Source organism: Notolepis coatsorum, assembly GCF_963971535.1.
Source record: "Notolepis coatsorum genome assembly, chromosome: 16".
NCBI classification, from domain to species: Eukaryota; Metazoa; Chordata; class Actinopteri; order Aulopiformes; family Paralepididae; genus Notolepis; species Notolepis coatsorum.
The window spans coordinates 51,729,873-51,750,694 of NC_140180.1; the positions used below are offsets into that span (position 1 = coordinate 51,729,873).

A 20,822-nucleotide genomic window follows, 5' to 3' on the forward strand; every position below is an offset into this window, starting at 1 on the left:
CACACACACACACACACACACACACACACACACACACACACACACACACACACACACACACACACACACACACACACACACACACACACACACACACAAATACCTTTTGGCTGTAGTCATCATATTCGAAAGATACAACTGTCTTTGGTGTGGTCCCGTTGTCACCGGAGTAGTTATCGAAATCTACATCTAGAACCTCTAACATCTGTGGATCGGGTTTTGGTTGAATGTGGTTTTGTAGTTCAAGATGTTGATCCAGTTCTTGTGTGTTGGTGGGTTCCAAGGTGGAGTCATCTTTCTTCACCAGTGGGTCAAAGTTCAGCAGGATCTCATTGCTTTCTGCAACCTCTTCCTTTGTCTCGTTCCTTTCATGTACCGCTTCAGCCCACAGCACCGCCTTGGCCCCAGTATCAGTCCAATTCGCTCTCTCCTCTCCTCCACTGCCTATCCCTGCTCCTCTGACTTCCACATCAGCCTCTAAATTACCATCTCTCCCATCTCCATCCACTGGCGGATTAAAGTTCAGCAAGATCTCATTGCTTTCTGCAACTTCTTCCTTTGTCTCATTCCTTTCACGTACCGCTTCAGTCCACAGCACCGCCTTGGTCCCAGTATCAGTCCAATTGGCTCCGGCCACTCCTCCACTACCTATCCCTGCTCCTCCCTCTTCCATGTCAGCCTCTACATTACCATCTCTCCCATCTCCATCCACTGGCGGATTAAAGTTCAGTAAGATCTCATTGCTCTCTGCAACCTCTTCCTTTGTCTCGTTCCTTTCATGTGCCGCTTCAGCCCTAAGCACAGCCTTGGTCCCAGTATCAGTCAAATTCGCTCTCTCCTCTCCTCCACTGCCTATCCCTCCTCCTCTGTCTTCCACATCAGCCTCTAAATTACCATCTCTCCCATCTCCATCCACTGGCGGATTAAAGTTCAGTAAGATCTCATTGCTCTCTGCAGCCTCTTCCTTTGTCTCATTCCTTTCACGTACCGCTTCAGCCCAAAGCACTGCCTTGGTCCCAGTATCAGTCCAATTCGCTCTCTCCTCTCCTCCACTGCCTATCCCTGCTCCTCTGACTTCCAAGTCAGCCTCTACATTATCGTCTCTCCCATCTCCACCCACCTGTCTTCTCTGTCTCCCATCCATCTGTCCCCGAGGCTCAACCCCATCGCGGACTAAGGAGGCCGTCCACTCATCGTCTCTCTCCAACTCCTCCAGGATGTCCTGCGGAATTCCTGCATCCGACACCGCGTCGGCGCTGTCCACCTCCGATGACGTCACAGTGACATTCCTCACCTTGCACGGCGACCCTCCTCCTGTGTCACCGGTCTGGATTGTGACATCGTTAGTGACGTTGTTGTCGTTGGTGTTGTTGACCGTCTGAGTGTCGTTGAGGTCGAGGACAGGTTTCTTACACGGCTGAACCGCCACGGTGCGGGTCTGCGGTCTTATGCTTCGTGGCCCCATGTGTAATATATTGTCGAAGTAGGCAGTCAATCCATAATCATCGTCATCATCCTCTTTATCCACCAATGGAAGGTCTCCGTTGTCACAGGGCCGGACTGAGTAGCGGATGGTCATCCCCCGGCTCTTCAGACTGCCGTCAAACGCACTGATCTCCCACTCGCCTAAGAGAAGAGACAGACGCAGTGCTGTCAGGCCAACCTCGTCCTTCCAAATTTGGGTAATTTACAAGTTTATTATTTTTTTTTTTTTATTTTTTTTTTTACTCGACTTGGGTGTTGGAGTGGGGGGGGGGGGGGGTTGGGTAGGAGGGGTGGGTGGGGGACACTGTACAACTGTACAAACAACACTGTACATTGGATTATTGACAAGACCATACTTGGTAATTTACTGTACATTGGCGGGGGTTGTGCTCGGACATTTACAGGGGCCAGTTTCGAGTTGCAGTCTCCCTTAGGTGTTTTTTGAGAGAGTTTTTGAAAGTGGGTAGTGATTCACATTCCTTTACAGCTTTGGGTAGGGCGTTCCACATTGATGTGGCATAATTGCGAAACGTGTTTAGTCCCTTGTTTGAGCCGAATCTGGGTTTAACATGATTTGTGGAGCTCCCTCTGGTGTTGTGATCGTGGTATTCACTGACCTTTGGGAAGTATTTAGTCATGTACATGGGTACCTTGGTCGTGTAGTGTATCTTGTAGACCAGGCCCATTGCAAGTTGCTGTACTCTGTCGTCTACTCTAAGCCATCCTAGGTTGTCAAAGTGGGCAGGGGTGAGGTGGGTTCTAGGAGTAAGGTCAAGCAGTAGTCTGACCAGTTTGTTTTGAGATGTTTGTAATTTTGTTTTTAGCGCCTTTGAGGTGCTTTGGTACCATGAGGTGCAAGCATAGTCGTAGTACCCTTGAATGAGTGCTCCTGCTAGAGTCTTCAGGGTATTCTTGTTTACCAGTGAGGAGATCCGGTACAAGAAACGAGTTCGTTGGTTGACTTTTTTTATTACATTGGATGCCATTTTGTCACAGGAAAGATTTGCCTCTAGGATGGAACCCAGGTAGGTAATATCTTCTTTCCTTGTGACAATATTGTCACCCACTGTAACTGAGAAGCCGTCGGTCTTGCTGAGTTTGTTATTTGAACCGAAGAGAATGGACTCTGTTTTGCCCATGTGTAATGATAGTTTGTTATCAGCGAGCCATATGCAGATTTTGCTTAGTTCTGAGCTGAGGGTTTTTTCAACCTGTAATTTGTTCTTGTCAGAGACCAGCAGGGCTGAGTCGTCCGCAAACAGGAACAAGTTGCAGTCACAAGCTGACGACATGTCATTTGCATAAATTAGGAACAGTAGCGGACCTAGTATGCTTCCTTGTGGAACACCACAGTTTACTGTGAGGGGGGGGGATAGGGTACCGTTTACCTCCACCATCTGCTCTCTCCCCTCCAGGTAGGATTGCATCCAGCTCACTGATAGACTATCAAAACCAATTGCTTTTAGCTTGTCAATCAGAATGGTGTGATTGACAGTGTCGAAGGCCTTTTGTAGGTCCAGCATGACCATGCCGCAGTATTTGCCCGCGTCCACCTTCTATATTGTGAACAAGTTGCCTGACCTTCAAAAATCGTTATCAGAATCAGAAAAACCTTTTTTTTTCTCAGAGTATTTACATATTATACAAGGAATTTGACTTGGTGCTTGTTCACACTAAGAGGAAAAAACAGCACAACACGAATACAATAAAAAAAACATTGACACTCAAAAAGAACACATCTATAATAATAATAATAATGATAAAAATAATAATGATAATAATAAGGATGATAATAATAATAATAATAATAATAATAATAATAATAATAATAATAATAATAATAATAATAATAATAATAATAATAATAATAATAATAATAATAATAATAATAATAATAATAATAATAATAATAATAATAATAATATAAGGGCACTTTTTAAATATAGTAGAAATGTGTTATTAGGATAGGGCTATATTTTATTTCATCGAGCAAGACATCTCACTAGAATTTACCTCAACTTTGTAAATGCAGTCTGACAGCTGCGTGCGCACTCACTCACTCACTCACTCACTCACTCACTCACTCACTCACTCACTCACCCACCCACCCACTCACTCACTCACTCACTCACTCACTCACTCACTCACTCACTCACTCACTCACCCACCCACTCACTCACTCACTCACTCACTCACTCACTCACTCACTCACTCACTCACTCACCCACTCACTCACTCACTCACTCACTCACTCACTCACTCACTCACTCACTCACTCACTCACGGAGCCGCCGTCTCAGTTTATGAACCACAACGGCACACTTGACGATGCACCACATCCAATTCTACTTCTACAGTCGTGAATGGTCTCTTAAATTCTCTTTAAACGTTTTTGTATTTCACTTGTAAAGAAGGAATAAAAAAAACACTACACATAAACTATTTCACACAAATGGAATAATTTCGCTGGTTTCCTCGTGGTGGCAAGGTCGCCGGGACCGGGGAAGATGGGGCGGCCCGCGAGGGTGGCACTCCCGTCGCCGTGCATGGCGGTGTGAGTGGCGCACGGGCTGTTTGTCTTTTCCTTCGGTCAGGATGTGCTTTATCGGGGGGTGTGTCTTGGATGGGGATGTGGTGGGGATTGATGTGTGGGGTGTTTGGGGGACTGGCTGTTCCGGGGGGGTTCACATGCTTTGGAGCAACACTGCACGTATTGTACTTATTGTACTTTGGCCTTTGCTGTGGAACAAATGACCCACCGTTGTCAAAGTTCTGTCAACGTTTTTTAAATCTTCGTCAAGACCGATCTTTTCTCTCTCTCTTTCAGCCTACCTTGATCTCACCTGGTCGGGGATAGACCCTTAGTTTAATCTGGTTAGTTCAGTTCTGTTTATTTGCTTATTGCAAACGTGGGAGATGTTCTCTCCTGTCTCTCTGAGTGGATGTATCGAGTGATACTTCAACTTGATCCGAGCCGTTCTCCTGCCCCCTGGGGAATACGACTCTGATACTCCGAGCCTTGACTTTTAGCCTTTATCTTATTTTCATACCAGCGCTCGTTTTCCTATGCTTTTTTGTTGTTGTTCTTAGCTCTATTTATTAATTTTTTTTTAAATGTTCTTATGTACCTTAGATACTCTTGCTACCATGTAAGTATGTATGTATGTATATGTGTTTCATTACATGTATATATGCTAGGTTATAAGCATAACCTAGGTCGTTCCTTATCTTCATTGGGGAAAGTCTGGGAGTGTTGTATATTTGGATTTTATGGTGTTTTTTGTTTTTGTTCTTGATCTATTGTGATGTTTCTTCTTGACTTGTACATCCCATGGGGGCAATACCATGTGATCTCAGGCTATACATTTGATTTGATTATTATAAGATGTGACTTGCTATTCTATTAGATTGCGGAACACAAATCGTTTTTCAACATTTGAACGTCATCTGACACACTGAACCTGGTTTCTCATTTAGGTGACAGACGGGAAACACATCAGCAGTCTAGACTGATTCATTTGTGATTCATAAAACACAAATCTATTTTATGTAACCTTCATGACGTCATGGGGAACTGGGGGGTTGCTGACATGTGGTATCTTACCGGTCAGCTCCATCTCCATGGGAACAGTCTCACCGCTCATGGGGAAGAGGGTGAGAACAAACTGGTAGAGGTTGTCGTGCTGGAAGGGGTTTCCTGTGAAGTAGATGGACAGGAAGTCGCTCTGGGTGCCTATGTTGGCTACGTGCCAGAAGGTGACGTCACTTTGGCACATGCTAAACTGGCGCCCGTTGAACATGACTCCGTTTACACCTGGAAACACACACACAAACAAATACACATACAGAATATATATATATACGTATATATATATATGCTAATCAGCAGTGGTGTCGTTTCAGTAAAAGCGAAGGTATGGCCATGAGGGAGGGTGGGGGGGGGCGAAGGGTTTTTTTTTTTTTTGTCAAATCAGTTGTGCAATAGTCACTTTTGGTGAGTTGTTTCTATACAATTCACTTATATGACATTTAGGTATGACACAGGACTACAAAAGCATTTAGTATATAAATGTGTCAACAGACTAAAGCAGACTTTCAGTAGCTCGTCACACGAAAGACGAATTACTCCAAAATCTCCGCTGATTAACCTGGAGTGTCACTAACGGAGTTATGTAATCCAGCTCATTATCAGCACATTTCTCTGCCAATGGGTTCGTTTTGTCTGCAAGGAAAATCTGCGCTTCTTCTCTGAGTTAAAAAAGTACCTCACTTCAGTATGGTATAGCAGCTGGTTATGTGCAGAGCCCATTTCAGGTTACACACAAAAGACCACACCCCGAGACGTGGCAAATACACACATCCTGCGCATGTATAATCGCAAATACACATACATATTTATTTGCCAAGGTATGGCGAGTGCCATACCTTGCCATACCAAAACAACGGCCCTGCTAATCAGTCACACACAAACACACAGGAGCGAAAGATTGGATATTACATTCTGATTCCATGGGTGTTGAAATTGAAGAAATTCCGGTATGTTCAATGAGCAGGAAAGAGGAAATTACAATTGCATTACATCCTTCAATAGCAACGTTTTACTAGTGTTTACTTGTAAGGTATGATTCACTCACTGCACAAATAATGTACAAAGCAAAAAATTATAAACTCCCAGGAAATATTCAAAGATTGTTCAATTTGCAAGATGGGGGTTACAATTTAAGGGGAACATTTCATTTCAAAATATACAGTTTTCGAACGACCATGAAGAGTCTTTGTATTTCAATTTGCGGAGTAAAATTATGGAACAGTCTGATTGTGGAGTTACAGCAATGTCAAAACATAAAACAGTCAAATGGTTTTCCAGAGGTACAGAGATGAAGAAGGAGTTTGATAACTGGCAGTATGTATGTGTATGTATGTATATATAAATGTATATGTGCATATGTAGGTATATATGTATAAAAAAATGGCTAGAGGAACTATACAGGGTAACATACAGTTTTGGCAAATATTAATAAGGTATTATTAAAAAATGTATTGTTAACTAAGTAAAATGTTTTCAATATAAGTCTAGTAATGTATGAATTAGTAAATAAAATATAGTATGTTTTGATGAGTAAATAGGGGTGGGATTAAATAAGTGTATGCTTCTTTCCACTCCTTTTCAAATATGTAAATGAACAAAAAGAGAAGCAATTTAGTTTGACTTTTTTGTTTGTTCTTTGTTATTATTATTATAATTTCTTTGTATATATATATTATTTGAATGGCTTAAGGCTATATTATGTACTCGATGTTTGTTTGTTATGTTGCATATTTGAAATAAACATAAAAAAATATAAAAATAATGATTCACTCACTGTAAATAACGTTAGAGTTATAGAAAGCGGGGTCGGCAGGGTTGACTCTGGAGGGGTCCAAGCTGTATTTCTGAATGTTCTCTCTGAGGTACCAACTCCTGTTCTCATCAAACACGGCAAACATCAGGCTGTGCTCTGCATCCGGGCCCACCTGCGACAAGGCGTTCAGTCACGAGACAGATTCAGGATATGTGTACTACGTCTGTCATATTTCAATTCAATAGTATATATTAGTATTATTATTTTCTTTATTTTGTACTATTATTATTTAAAAAAATATTATCTCTGTCTTGTCTCTAAGCTGTCTCCCTTTTGCTGTAGTATCCCCACCATGTTGTCATTGTGAAAGTCCATGTACTGTGTTTGTCTATGTACTGTAATGCAATGTCTGTAAAGTGCTTTGAGATACCTTATGTAAGGTGCTATATAAAATAAATGTATTATTATTATTATTCATTTGAAACCAAAGCAAAGTGAGCTCAAGCCAAGATGACGTGCTCTCTCTCTCTCTCTCTCTCTCTCTCTCTCTCTCTCTCTCTCTCTCTCTCTCTCTCTCTCTCTCTCTCTCTCTCTCTCTCTCTCTCCTTGTGCATCAACCCAAGTCAGAGGAGACGAGGTGGAAGGACATGAAAGAGCTGCTACAGTACGGGTCAATATTACTGTACTGTTGCTTATTATCTTGTATCAGACATCTATCCACATGCAGATAGCACTGCTGTCAGAGGAATGCATGAGAATACATCTTATCTCCAAAAGGTAGTCATTCCGGTAATTAAAAAAGGATTCTTACTCCTCAGTTGACCCTTGTGTAATACTGAAATCAGAGAGTAGGTTTTGTATAGGATTCATCGGTCATTGGGTCAAACTTTGAAAAACGACTCAACAAATAGAGGGCCATGTAAACTTGCAGTTCAATCTAAAAATCACCCCAAAAATTTACGTTTATGATTTTTTTTGTCCTGACAGCAGCAATATTGGGTAGTGACTGTCTATTAACCCTTTCACTGCCACACAACAGAAGGTTAACCCTTTACTATCACACAACTGACGGACCGGCTGTCGTGTGGCAGTGAAAGGGTTAACCTTCTGTGAATTGTCGCAGTGAAAGGGTTAACCGTTTTGGTAGTGCGGCGGTGAAAGGGTTAAAGAAGGAGTTCTATAGTCACCAGTCGTCCCCTGGTGTCGATGGCTTCATGTTTGCAGATGAGCAACATTCCAACTAGCCCCGACGCCAGGTCCCTCTCTGGGTTGGCAGTGCTCTGGTATAAGCGCGTTAGACACTGGGGGTCTTCCTCCAGGGGCCCGTCCTCTGCAGTCAGCTTCCAGATGTAGCCATATGTCCCGTTGGGCGGTACCCCCATGGTGCGCAGGTCATTCTCTGCCGCTGGTTGTGTACATGAAACAGTGAACACAATTACTCTCTCTAATAATAGATGCTTACCCAGTTTCTCTATTCGAAAGCAAGAGTAGATATCTTAATGGCCAGTGAGAGAATTTCAAATGTCAATAATTGACAAGAATAGATATTTTATGTTTAATAATAATTTGACATCATATCATATAGAAGCGTATTTAATTTGAGTTAATTTACCGTTAGAGGACTTTTTCAGTGGATATATCTTGGTAAGGCCGTTGGGGTAGATATTGAAAGGCCGACTGGCCATGTTCCTGAAAATGATCTGGAAACACAATTCCAAGTATTCCATTAAAAGCACTAGCAGGGCACCCAAGTGGCGAACCATGTAACACGCTGCGTCGCGAAGCGGTCGACCCGGGTTCGATTCCCGGACCCGGCGTCATTTGCCGAATGTCTTCCCCCCGCTCTGTCTCCCGATCTTCCTCTCTCTCTCTCTCTACCGGACTGCCCGGTAGTAAAAACAATAAAAACCTACGAAAAACATAATAATAAAAAAAAAAGCACTAGCACAATTGTAACTGAGGGGTACAATTCCCTGACTGTATTGAATAAGTATGGTATCATTAAACCACTACTGAGTTATGTACATTACTACTGGCCATACAGTACACATGTATATGAGATGAACACCCCCACAATAACACGGCTCAACAAGAAAGTACTGTTTATAATAATATTTATTAGAAGAGCACCAAGATTATCTTACATTTATTCAGATTGAGAGTTGCGCTTGTAAGGCGAAGAATGTGCATGAATAGGTCAAGAGCGTAAGTCCATGAGCATATTACGAAGGGGATAATTAATACCACCTGTAGCATAAGAATTATATATGGTACACTAGTAGGTCAGCTGGAGATACTAAGGGGGTTCCCTCCGGTTGTAAGCCAGCAGGGGAGAGGATTTGTCGGTAGCAAAAGTCTGGATCAACGAGGAATAAGGAGACTCCAGGTACAGGAGACAGTGCAATAATCCCTTGATCCGTAGACAAAGCAACAGCTATTCTCCGGTGTGCAGTGCCGCATGGAGGAAAGCTAGCCAGCCTCAGAGTCCTAGAGGCGGGCTCGACGGTGCTCCTCACAGGGTAAATCCCACACGGTAGTGGGGGTAGACGATTCTCTGCTCCAACATCCACAGGACCAAAGCATTATAATCCAGCCGAAAAGGGCTCTGTAGTCGCCGGTGTAGGTTATCCAGTGTACATATCCACACGGTTCTCGTCTAGGGCTCCTCGGATGACGGCACAAGGTTAGGCCGCCCAGCCTGGATAAGCACACTAGCTCGGTACGATGAAACGTTGGTAATGCTGGTCACTGTAGAACGGTAGCCGCACGATACACTATACATAATAGACTATTACTTAATAATAGAATAGGTCGAACTCGACGATACAGCGTTAAACTCTGACACTTCAGCTATCAATTCGCACGCGGTCTCAAGGCTCTATTTCGGGGCAAAACGGGCCCACTTCACAGCACGTTGTATCGTGGTGTGAGGCTTCAACTTATTGGTTAACACTACTGCTGTATCCACCTGCAACGTATTTATACGTAAGGTGAACAATCTAGTACCAGCCTTATTTCTGTCTCATATTACTGCGCAGAACCGGGCATGTCCAGGCATGTCTTAGCGGTGACTTTGAACTAGACATTGGGGGTATGGCCGTGGCGCCTAGGGGATCGCTGTCCAATAGGAGAACGAATATTATGGTCTGGCCTGTACTAGGTAAAGGGATATTCCGTGTATATGTACAAAGAATATACAAGGGATATCAGACGATATACAAATACTATACAATATATCTCAAGTAATAAATATATATATTCGGTTTAATCTGACCCTTTGTAACAACAATTATTTAACTTATCAAACTACCATTTGTATAGATTTCCTAAAATCTTTGCACATGGCTCTGTCTAGCTGGATTCCTCTTATTTATGTATACAAATGTAATTTCTACACATTGAGTTGTGTCCACTCACATGGAATTGATCGTTGCCTTCTCCTTTCAGAAGTGGGCCGAACAGTGTCCTGGTAGTGGTTTTCTTCTGGGTAAAGGATTTGTCTGTATATTCCACATACACCACCTTCTTATACTGGTAGCCCGACAGCTGGGACGGGGCAGGGAAGTACTCAGATGACAGCTCACTGAAGGAACATAGACAGCAAAGACAAAATGATGAAGGTTATCCCAACTTCAACCCTGCAGGGCACCAGCCTACACGAGTCCACTGGTACTGACTGACTGATTGACTGACTGATTGACTGACTGACTGACTGACTGACTGACTGACTGACTGACTGACTGACTGACTGACTGACTGACTGAGGTTGTAACATTGAAAACTGTGTAGCTTCAACACACCACATGGGTCCAGCTATAGTAGAGGACCTTGTTTACTTCCAAGGACTACACAGATATGTCTCCAGAAAATGAGGTTTTCCACCAGACACCTCTCTCTCCCTCCCACCTCGTCCTCCCTCCCCCTACCTGTCATACCTGTCTGTGGGGTCGAGGTGAGGAGTGTAGTTCCAGGTGACCTCCTCAGCGGCGATATAATGCACCCAGGTTTTAGACTTGCGTCCCCTGATGGCCCTGGCCCCCGGCCGCACATTTGCAGCAGGGTTAAAGGTCAATGTGTTGAACATGTCTTCTCCATTATAGTCATAATTGTAGTCGTCGTGGTGGGCGTTGCGCTGGTCAGGAGGATCTGGACAGTCCTCCACCGTGAACAGGGCACTCATGCCGGCTGGGGAGTTATATAGTATATTCATGATTAAAATCATAATCCCAATCATAGTCATAATCAGTGGAAAGAAATTAAACAAAGGCTATGATGTAATTATGTAAGTATAATCATAAAACATACATAAAATGCAAAAGGTTCCTTCATTCCTTTTCAAACATGACAATATAAACATTCTAAATGTTTCTAAACTTGTTTTCTCAAGTTTACTTCCTGTTGCAGTGTTTGCTGATACAACAGCTGACAGGAAATACACTCAAGCTGTCCCTGTAGCAACGGTCTATACGACAAGCCGTGCATGTCTTGCGGTGCAGGTGCGTCAGTGGGGTTTACCGTGCCGGTGGGCGTGTATCTGGCAGCTGACAGTGAAGCGGCCCAGAGCGGTTGGTTTCATCTCGGCTGTGATGAAGGTCATAGGGGTCATGTCGACGGTGAACTTACGGTGAGACATTACCTGGAAAAGCCAAAACAGAGAGGTTATGTAGTGATTATAAGAGCAGGGTGTGCTGTGTTGTTCCTGACAAGAGAGAGATTATCATGGCTGACTGTGTCATGTCTACACAAAAGTCTATTCGAGGCAGTTTGGAAGTTTTCTTTTTTGGATCACATAGATCTATACGCCTGTAGATTTCAGATGTATATTTGGGTATATTTTGAGTTCATTTTGCTGTTGCTGTAGGGACCTGTATTACCTGAAGGGTGTGATCCTGGAACTGAATGGTGTGGATTTCTGGAGCTGTGCCCATTCCAATCATATGCCAAAAAACATGGTCACGACCCCGACACAAGGTCAGACCTACACACGCACGCACGCACACAGACACGCACGCACGCACGCAGATACACAGAGAGAGAGAGAGAAAGTTAGAACGAGATAGAGAAAGAGATAGAGAGTTAGAAACCAGCTACAAGATATAGAGGAATCCATAAAAACAAACAACTTCTGGGAAAACTGGAACAAACTAAACAAAGAACACCACGAGGAGCTACCCATCCAAAATGGAGATGTATGGGTAAACCACTTCTCCAATCTCTTTAGCCCAATACAAAATAATGAACAGCAAAAACACATACAAGATAAACTACAACGCCTAGAGTCAACCATAAAAGATTACCAGAACCCGCTAGACTCCCCAATTACACTACAACAACTACAGGACAAAATAAAATCACTTAAAACCAAGAAGGCCTGCAGAGCGGATGGTATCCTAAATGAAATTATCATATTCACAGACTCCAAATTCCAATTGGCTATACTAAAACTCCTTAACATTGTCCTTAGCTCTGGGATCTTCCCCAATATTTGGAACCAAGGACTCATAACACCGCTCCACAAAAAGGGAGACAAATCTGACCCAAACAATTACCGTGGGAACCTTGGAAAAATCCTCTGTATGATCATTAACCACAGACTCATACATTTTCTCACAAATAACAATACCTTGAGCAAATCACAGATTGGCTTCCTACCAAATCACCGTACAACAGACCACATTCTCACCCTCAGCACCCTAATGGACAACCAAATAAATAAAAATAAAAGCAAAGTATAGTCCTGTTTCGTTGACTTCCAAAAAGCATTTGACTCAATTTGGCACGATGGTCTGCTGTACAAGCTGTTAGATAGTGGCATTGGAGGGAAAACCTACAACCTCATAAATTCAATGTACACCAACAACACATGTGAGGATTGAAGAAAAACACACAGACTTCTTTCCTCAACGCCGTGGGGTTAGACAGGGGTGCAGTTTGAGTCCAACCCTCTTCAACATATACATAAATGAACTGGCAAAAACATTGGAACAAACTGCAGCACCTGGCATCCCCCTAGCAAACACAGAAGTCAAATGCCTACTGTTTGCAGATGACCTGGTGCTGCTGTCCCCAACAAAAGAAGGGCTACAACAGCACCTTGACCTTCTACACAAATTCTCCCAGACATGGGCACTGACAGTAAACCTAAACGAAACTAAAATTATGATATTCCAAAAAAGGCCTAGCCTACAACAACAAAAACACAAATTCCTCCTAGACACAATTTCCCTAGAACACACAAAAAACTACACCTATCTCGGCCTAAACATCAGTGCTACAGGGAACTTCAACCAAGCTGTGAACGACCTGAGAAACAAAGCAAGAAGGGCTTTTTATGCCATAAAAAGGAACATCAAGTTAGACATTCCAATCAAAATCTGGCTCAAAATATTAGACTCCGTCATAGAACCGATTTCCCTATATGGTTGTAAAGTCTGGGGCCCACTTGCAAACCAAGACTTCACCAAATGGGACAAACACCCAATTGAGACTCTGCATGCAGAATTGTGCAAATCCATTCTCCGCACCCAACGGAAAACACCAAATAATGCATGCAGAGCAGAACTAAAGATACCCACTAATCATCAAAATTCAAAAAAGAGCATTTAAATTCCACAATCACCTAAAAGAAAGTGACCCAGACACACTCCACAACATAGCCCTCACCCACAGAGAGACCCTTGAGAGATGCCCACTCAGCCAGATGGTTCTGGGACTCTGCTCACAAACACAAGCAGAGCCACCAGACAGAAACCACACTGGACTAAATCAAATTATAAGAAAACAAAAAGAAAACTATCTGACACATTGGAAAGAATCAACCCAAAACCAGAGCAAATTGAAATGCTATTTGGCCCTAAACAGAGAGTACACAGTGGCAGAATACCTGAGCACTGTGACTGACCCAAAACTAAGAAGATCCTTGACTAGGTACAGACTCAGCGAGCACAGCCTAGCCATTGAGAAAGGCCACCATAGGCAGACCTGGCTCCCAAGAGAAGACAGACTATGCACCCACTGCACACAAGATGAGGTGGAAACCAAGCTCCACTTCTTAACAACCTGCCCACTATACCAAGACATCAGAGACATATACTTCCCACAAATTGCAAACACCCAAAGAGACTTTGAAAACATGGACAATAACTCAAAACTCCCATACCTACTGGGAGAAATACAAGAATGTGCAAACACAGCAGCAAGATTTGTGAGCTGCTGTGACAAGAAAAAGACATCCAACGGAATACAACCACCATAAAGACTGTACAAGAAATTCCTTCCGTAATGTACTGATTTCTTTTGATTTCTCTGTTCTGTTTGGCTTTGGCAATGTAAACGTATGTTTCCCATGTCAATAAAGCCCATTTTAATTTAATTTAATTGAATTGAGAGAGAGAGAGAGAGAGAGAGAGAGAGAGAGAGAGAGAGAGAGAGTGAGACGGAGACTATGCATGCAGCCATTACACAACTACACTTGTTAAGTTGTTACACAACCACACCTGTTACACAACTACACTTGTTACACAACCATATTTGTTACACTACCACAGTTACACTACCACACTGTTACACAGCCATCAGACCTGCAGGGCCAACAGAGCGGTTCAGTACCAGGTAAGGTGGAGTTGATGTATCCGTTTATGGTGTGGTACTGCTTTCTGCTGGTGCTCTTCTTAAACCTCTCTCTGCTCCTCCTCTCTCCTACTGCCCCATACCAGCCCTTGCTCTCGTCAAACACTGCGAACAGCAGGACAAACTCTGGCCTTCTCCTCTGGCCGTCCGCTGTGAAGGCACCTAAAAGAAAAGGACATTAAGAGAGGGGTGTACAGAGGTACAGTACAGGGGATGCACACACACACGCACGTGCACACACACACACACACACACACACACACACACACACACACACACACACACACACACACACACACACACACACACACACACACACACCATCATTATAGTACAAATTATTTATACAATGGCCGGTACCACGGTAGAATTACCAAACCATACTTTTTCGAAAAGGGTACACCTCAGTTTTCTGGTTATTCGGTGATGGTAAACAAAGGTCTTGGTATAAATATGACAAAAGTTCAGAAACCCCCACATATTATTGCTCCTTTGGATTGTGCAAAGGGCCGTGATAACACCTGACATATAACAAGGCACCTCCATCTATACTTCTGCACAGTGCACACATGCTTATCTGCGTGTTCATGAGTGGCACACGTCCTATCTGCAACAGCACAAGGTTGCATGACCAGATAATAGTGTAGTGGTTAAGACCTCCACCTCTAGGACCACATGTTGGCCTGGGATCCAATACCTCTCCTGTGTTTCTCTTTCTCTGTCTCATTCTGGGATCTAATCTCTCTCCTGTGTGTCTCCTTCTCTATCTCCTTTTGGGATCTAATACTGTATCTCTCCCCCTCTGGTAAAGAAACAAAAGCACTGCTTAAAAGAACAACAACAAACGACACTAACTTGACTTGCAGATGAGCAGCGCTCCGATCAGTCCTGAGTTGGTGTCTCGAACACTGTCCACCTGGGAGGAGTAGGAGTAGGTCAGACACTCCGGGTCGCTGGTGGTGGGGCCGTCCTTGGGGTTAATGTCCCACACGTACTCATAGTATCCCCCTGGGGACACCGCGTCATCCTCCTTCTCCTGGCCGGCTGTGGAGTCGTCATAGCCCACCCCTGGCAAAAGAGCATGGGGAAGGGAAACGATGATGCAGGTGGTCACATTTTATATTCTATTTTATATGTACACATATTTGTGGTGGTACCTCACCCCCAAACCATCCCCTCCACTCCCACCCTCGCACACACCACTAACCTGTTTTGGAGACCCTGTAGATTTGGTCTCTTAAAGCTTGTTTATTTAGTTGTTATTCATGTACACACTTATACACACACGTACAGTACAGTAATAATAATAATAATTCATTTATTTTGTTTAGCGCTTTTCAAAGACCCAAAGTCTCTGACAATAGGCAAAAAAGAAACAAAGAAAACAAAGAAACATAGAACCACAGGTAGGGTGACCAGATGCAAAAAGTCCAAAAGCAGGACAACAGTAAGATTTTGGTGGGACAAAGTGGGACAAAGTGGGACAGATAGATAATGTAATTTTTTTTATTAGAATAACTCGTCTTCACCGAATAGATAAAGGTTAAATCAAAATAAATACAAATTAAATACAGAATTATATCTCTCCATATTCATCTTGGCACTGGCAGCCGGGCTTGTTACCACCTAGCATCTGTTTTAAATATTCAAACTTTATCACTTGACAGGAATGTCTTGTGTTCGATATATTTTTTTTTGCTTCGAAAAGAGGGACATCCTCTCAATATGTGGGACGCGGTCTCAAATGGTGGGACAGTACAACCAAAAGGGAGACACCTGGTCACCCTAACCACAGGGAAACGTAGAACAAACAAGAATACACAGGAACATAAAACCACAAGTAACGGATAACAAATACGGGAGTGAGTAGGGGAGACAGTCGGGAAGAGAGTAAGGGAAAACCAAGGGGGGGGGGGGGCAAAAGAGGAGAGAACGTAGGGCAGGGGAAAATGGTGGTGGGTTGGAGGAGGGTGGTTATGGGTAAGGAAGGTTGAATGCTAGGGCGAACAGGTAGGTTTTGAGTCTGGATTTGAAGGTGGAGAGTGAGGGAGAGTCTCTGATGGTCTGAGGGAGGGAGTTCCAGAGTCGGGGTGCAGCTCGTGAGAATGCCCGGTCACCAAAACTTTTGAGTACAGTACATGTGCCATGCCACGGATGGATTGACACGGATGGACTCACGGATGGACTGACTGACGGACGCACGCACACACACACACACACACATGCACGCACATGCGCATGCACACACACACACACACATTCCTGTGTGCACGCGCGTGTCATGCACATCCGTGCGTGTGCGTGCACGCGCTTCTCTCACAAAACTTTGGCTGCACTGCATGCAACCCCGTCCCATGAGGAACGCATCACTGCCCCTATCACCTGGGCCCCCGTGTGTGTGTGTGTGTGTGTGTGTGTGTGTGTGTGTGTGTGTGTGTGTGTGTGTGTGTGTGTGTGTGTGTGTGTGTGTGTGTGTGTGTGTGTGTGTGTGTTTGTGTGTGTGTGTGTGTGTCTGTGTGTATGAGCCAGTGTGTAATCCTTACAAACTTGCATGATTCTCTGTTTGACAGCAACTCTAGACTTGGCCTAACTGTTGCCAGCTGCGGATTACAGTGATAATTGAACCAGAAGTCGTCTGGCTTCTCAACTCACTACTTTAAGCTACTGAAACCATAAGAGGTAAGAGTTTCCCTTTTGGTCTGACAAAGCATGGGAAGACTTCAGCAATCCACGTGGGTTGACAGATTCAACATGTGTTTGTGATTACCACAAAGCAGCAGTCGGCCAAAATCGCTACTGGGACAGTGAGCTGAGCTATAGTGAGCTCTGGTGACTCAACTAATAGTGCCCAACAGAGTTCACATTAAAAAGTGAGAACGAGTCGAAAGGAATGAGTCAAAATGTGATTCAAAAGGAAACGGTTAGCTTTGGATTATGAGTCTTCACCATGACAAGTCTTTTTCTGGTCTGTATCTTAATCTTTCCTGTGACAAAATGGCATCCAATGTAATAAAAAAAGTCAACCAACGAACTCGATTCTTGTACCGGATCTCCTCACTGACTCTAGCAGGAGCACTCATTCAAGGGTACTACGACTATGCTTGCACCTCATGGTACCAAAGCACCTCAAAGGCGCTAAAAACAAAATTACAAACATCTCAAAACAAACTGGTCAGACTACTGCTTGACCTTACTCCTAGAACCCACCTCACCCCTGCCCACTTTGACAACCTAGGATGGCTTAGAGTAGACGACAGAGTACAGCAACTTGCAATGGGCCTGGTCTACAAGATACACTACACGACCAAGGTACCCATGTACATGTCAAAATACTTCCCAAAGGTCAGTGAATACCACAATCACAACACCAGAGGGAGCTCCACAAATCATGTTAAACCCAGATTCGGCTCAAACAAGGGACTAAACACGTTTCGCAATTATGCCACATCAATGTGGAACGCCCTACCCAAAGCTGTAAAGGAATGTGAATCACTACCCACTTTCAAAAACACTCTCAAAAAACACCTAAGGGAGACTGCAACTCGAAACTGGCCCCTGTAAATGTCCGAACACAACCCCCTCCAATGTACAGTAAATTACCAAGTATGGTCTTGTCAATAATCCAATGTACAGTTTTGTTTGTACAGTTGTACAGTGTCGCCCACCCACCCCTCCTACCCAACCCCCCCCCCCCCCCCCACTCCTACCCAACCCCCCCCCCCCCCACCCCCCACCCACCCAACCACCTCCAATGTACAGTCCCCCCCCACCCCCACCTACCCAATCCAATGTACAGTTTCTATGTCAAATGTATATACTCTTTTCTTCTGGACTCTTTTTGTATCACAAACAGTACTGTAATTGCAAATCTGATATGTCATACATGTATAGATGTTGCAGTACTGTCTATCTGTATGTCATGTATGTCATATATGTTACGATGAATTGAAAATGGGGGACCCTGATGTAAACAAGACGAAAGTCTTTCTCTGGTCTGCATCCCCTTAACAATTGTATGTATTGAGCTGTACTGTACTGTACCCATTCTGCAATCTGTTAATAAAGTTTTCAATCAACCAATCAACAAAGAAATTACTAACATGAGCTCATTATCCAAATCCTTCTTGTTTAGAGTATTTTGGATATGTTTACCTTCGGATTGTTTCCAATAGGTGATTCCCACAGGGCTGATGGTGTACGATTGGGAAGCAAGGTTCTTAAAGTGGACCACCACCCTCTCACCAGCCTGGGCGTGAATCACGGGGCCCTGGATACCTGCAACACACAACACTCAACACTCACCTGGGCCCGTGTGTGTGTGTATGAGCCAGTGTGTAATCCTTACAAACTACAAATTACACAAAACAATTAATCATCACTGACACGAAGCTTCACATACGATTAATAATCTTACACACAATTCTCAGGACTCTTGACCATTTTTCTTTTTTTGTCTGTGTGCGTAAACGTGTGGTGTGTGCCTATGAAATTACACAAAGTGATGAATAATGACTGAAACAGTGTATTATAACTTATATCAAAACTTGATTATATTATATTATTATATATTATATTGCAAGGCACTACATAGGTGTGAGACTACAGTATACAAATAGAAATAAACTACATAAATGTGACTAATACACCTTCATACTTGACATACTGTACATCAACACAAAGATGAATCTCTTTATCATACATGTCTATAATTTAAACGTTAATATAACATAATATAATAATATAACATGTCTATATAAAAAAAAAAAAAAAAAAATGCCCCATTTTATAAGCTTTAGAAATCAAACTAGTGGCTTTACCCCGTTTCGAGATGGCCACTCCAACTTCTCACTTTCACCAGACCATACAGTAATATTTCATATACTAATCTTAATTATAATACTATTAAGTATAATGTCCAGTAGTAGACCTACCTGCCCAAGCAGGCCTAGGTTTGGGGTCAGTGTAGGTGGAATCAGTGTATTCTCTATAAACAGCCTTGATATATTTTTGGGGAACATCTTTGGACCACCTCCTGAAAAGGAAACGAATTGGTGAAGACAATTTAAGTCAATCTGATGAAATAGTATAGTATAGTAATGATAGCATAACTAGAGATGACCAGGGTATAGGCCTAGCTTACTATAAACCTAAACCCAGTACGCAGGGTCAAATAATAACAGACTGAATAGCCCAAAACTTCAAAAGTTCACCTTTGATCGGACGTTGCGTCACCAATGTCCAAGTGGATATAGTCCCATCCGATCTCCACGGCGGCGATATAGAACTCCCTGATGTTCGGTGAAACCTGCTGCGCCTCGCCAAGTGCGCAGAAGAGCGGTAATAGTAACAGAAAGAGCGCACCCATCGCACAGTGCGCACCTGTCGGTATCATAGCCAACGCCACTATGAAACATCGCCTTCTACTCTTCCAGTTAGGACAACATATTTAAAGGGCGAGCGTCGCACTTCAGTGTGGGAGGGGGCGGGGGGTGTGGAGACACTACTCCACTATAGTGTTGTTTGTGTAGTGCAGATGAAACGACATGGTGCCGCCCCCAATATATTTATTTATATATTCCTGAACAACAGCAAGCCTCTCCTATATTTTCAATTTTTTCGGTCCGTCTGGTCATGGTCAGTCGTCCATCCCCGAAATAAAAACATAATGTCATGGTAGCCTAATTATATTTGCCACGGTGATACTGGTATGACAATTAAAGCATCACAACAAAATATCATAAAATATCAGATGAAAAAAAAGGTTTTATTTAGATGCTTTGACAATACGTTTCACACACGTTTAATATTGAGAGAGAGAGAGAGAGAGAGAGAGAGAGAGTGAGAGCGAGAGAGAGAGAGAGAGAGAGAGAGAGAGAGAGAGAGAGAGAGAGAGAGAGAGAGAGGGGAATTCTGCAAGGATATTAGGTCATAAATGTATAGATGTAGCAGTACTGACTATCTGTATGTCATGTATGTCATATATGTCCTGATGAATTGAAAATGGGGGACCCCGATGTAAACAAGACGAAAGTCTTTCTCTGGTCTGCATCCCCTTAACAATTGTGTGTATTGAGCTGTACTGTATTGTACCCATTCTGCAATCTGTTAATAAAGTTTTCAATCAATCAATCAATCAATCAATCAATCAGGTATTTGGTCAGAACCTCTTGTGTCACACCAACATCAGTGTTTTCAGAAAGGTACAGTATGAGTGAGCATAGGGTAAGAATGAACACAGCTGTTCTGCTCCCTTGTGGTCAGTAGGATCTATTGCAGGATATCCTTTTGTCCCCAAGGGCCCCTTGTCCCAATTGTATCAGTGCAGACGGCCAGCCAAGCTGGTGACAACCCCGGAGCTGTGAGCTG

The 20,822-nt window shown here is 43.3% G+C and overlaps 1 protein-coding gene across 1 annotated transcript in view; it reads right to left on the reverse strand.

The window, feature by feature from the left end:
• Positions 1-19,821, reverse strand: part of f8 (coagulation factor VIII, procoagulant component) — a gene marked incomplete at its 5' end in the record, with an annotated part of 46,675 nt that extends 26,854 nt beyond the window's left edge. The window contains 14 exons of the mRNA XM_084332025.1: positions 104-1,626; positions 5,090-5,299; positions 6,849-6,999; positions 8,015-8,232; positions 8,440-8,527; positions 10,245-10,410; positions 10,763-11,012; positions 11,343-11,463; positions 11,702-11,805; positions 14,436-14,618; positions 15,312-15,524; positions 18,609-18,731; positions 19,388-19,488; positions 19,667-19,821. Coding sequence (XP_084188151.1) covers positions 104-1,626; positions 5,090-5,299; positions 6,849-6,999; positions 8,015-8,232; positions 8,440-8,527; positions 10,245-10,410; positions 10,763-11,012; positions 11,343-11,463; positions 11,702-11,805; positions 14,436-14,618; positions 15,312-15,524; positions 18,609-18,731; positions 19,388-19,488; positions 19,667-19,821 — 3,606 coding nt within the window. The remainder of the gene's footprint in view (positions 1-103; positions 1,627-5,089; positions 5,300-6,848; positions 7,000-8,014; positions 8,233-8,439; positions 8,528-10,244; positions 10,411-10,762; positions 11,013-11,342; positions 11,464-11,701; positions 11,806-14,435; positions 14,619-15,311; positions 15,525-18,608; positions 18,732-19,387; positions 19,489-19,666) is intronic.
• Positions 19,822-20,822: the final 1,001 nt, after the last annotated feature.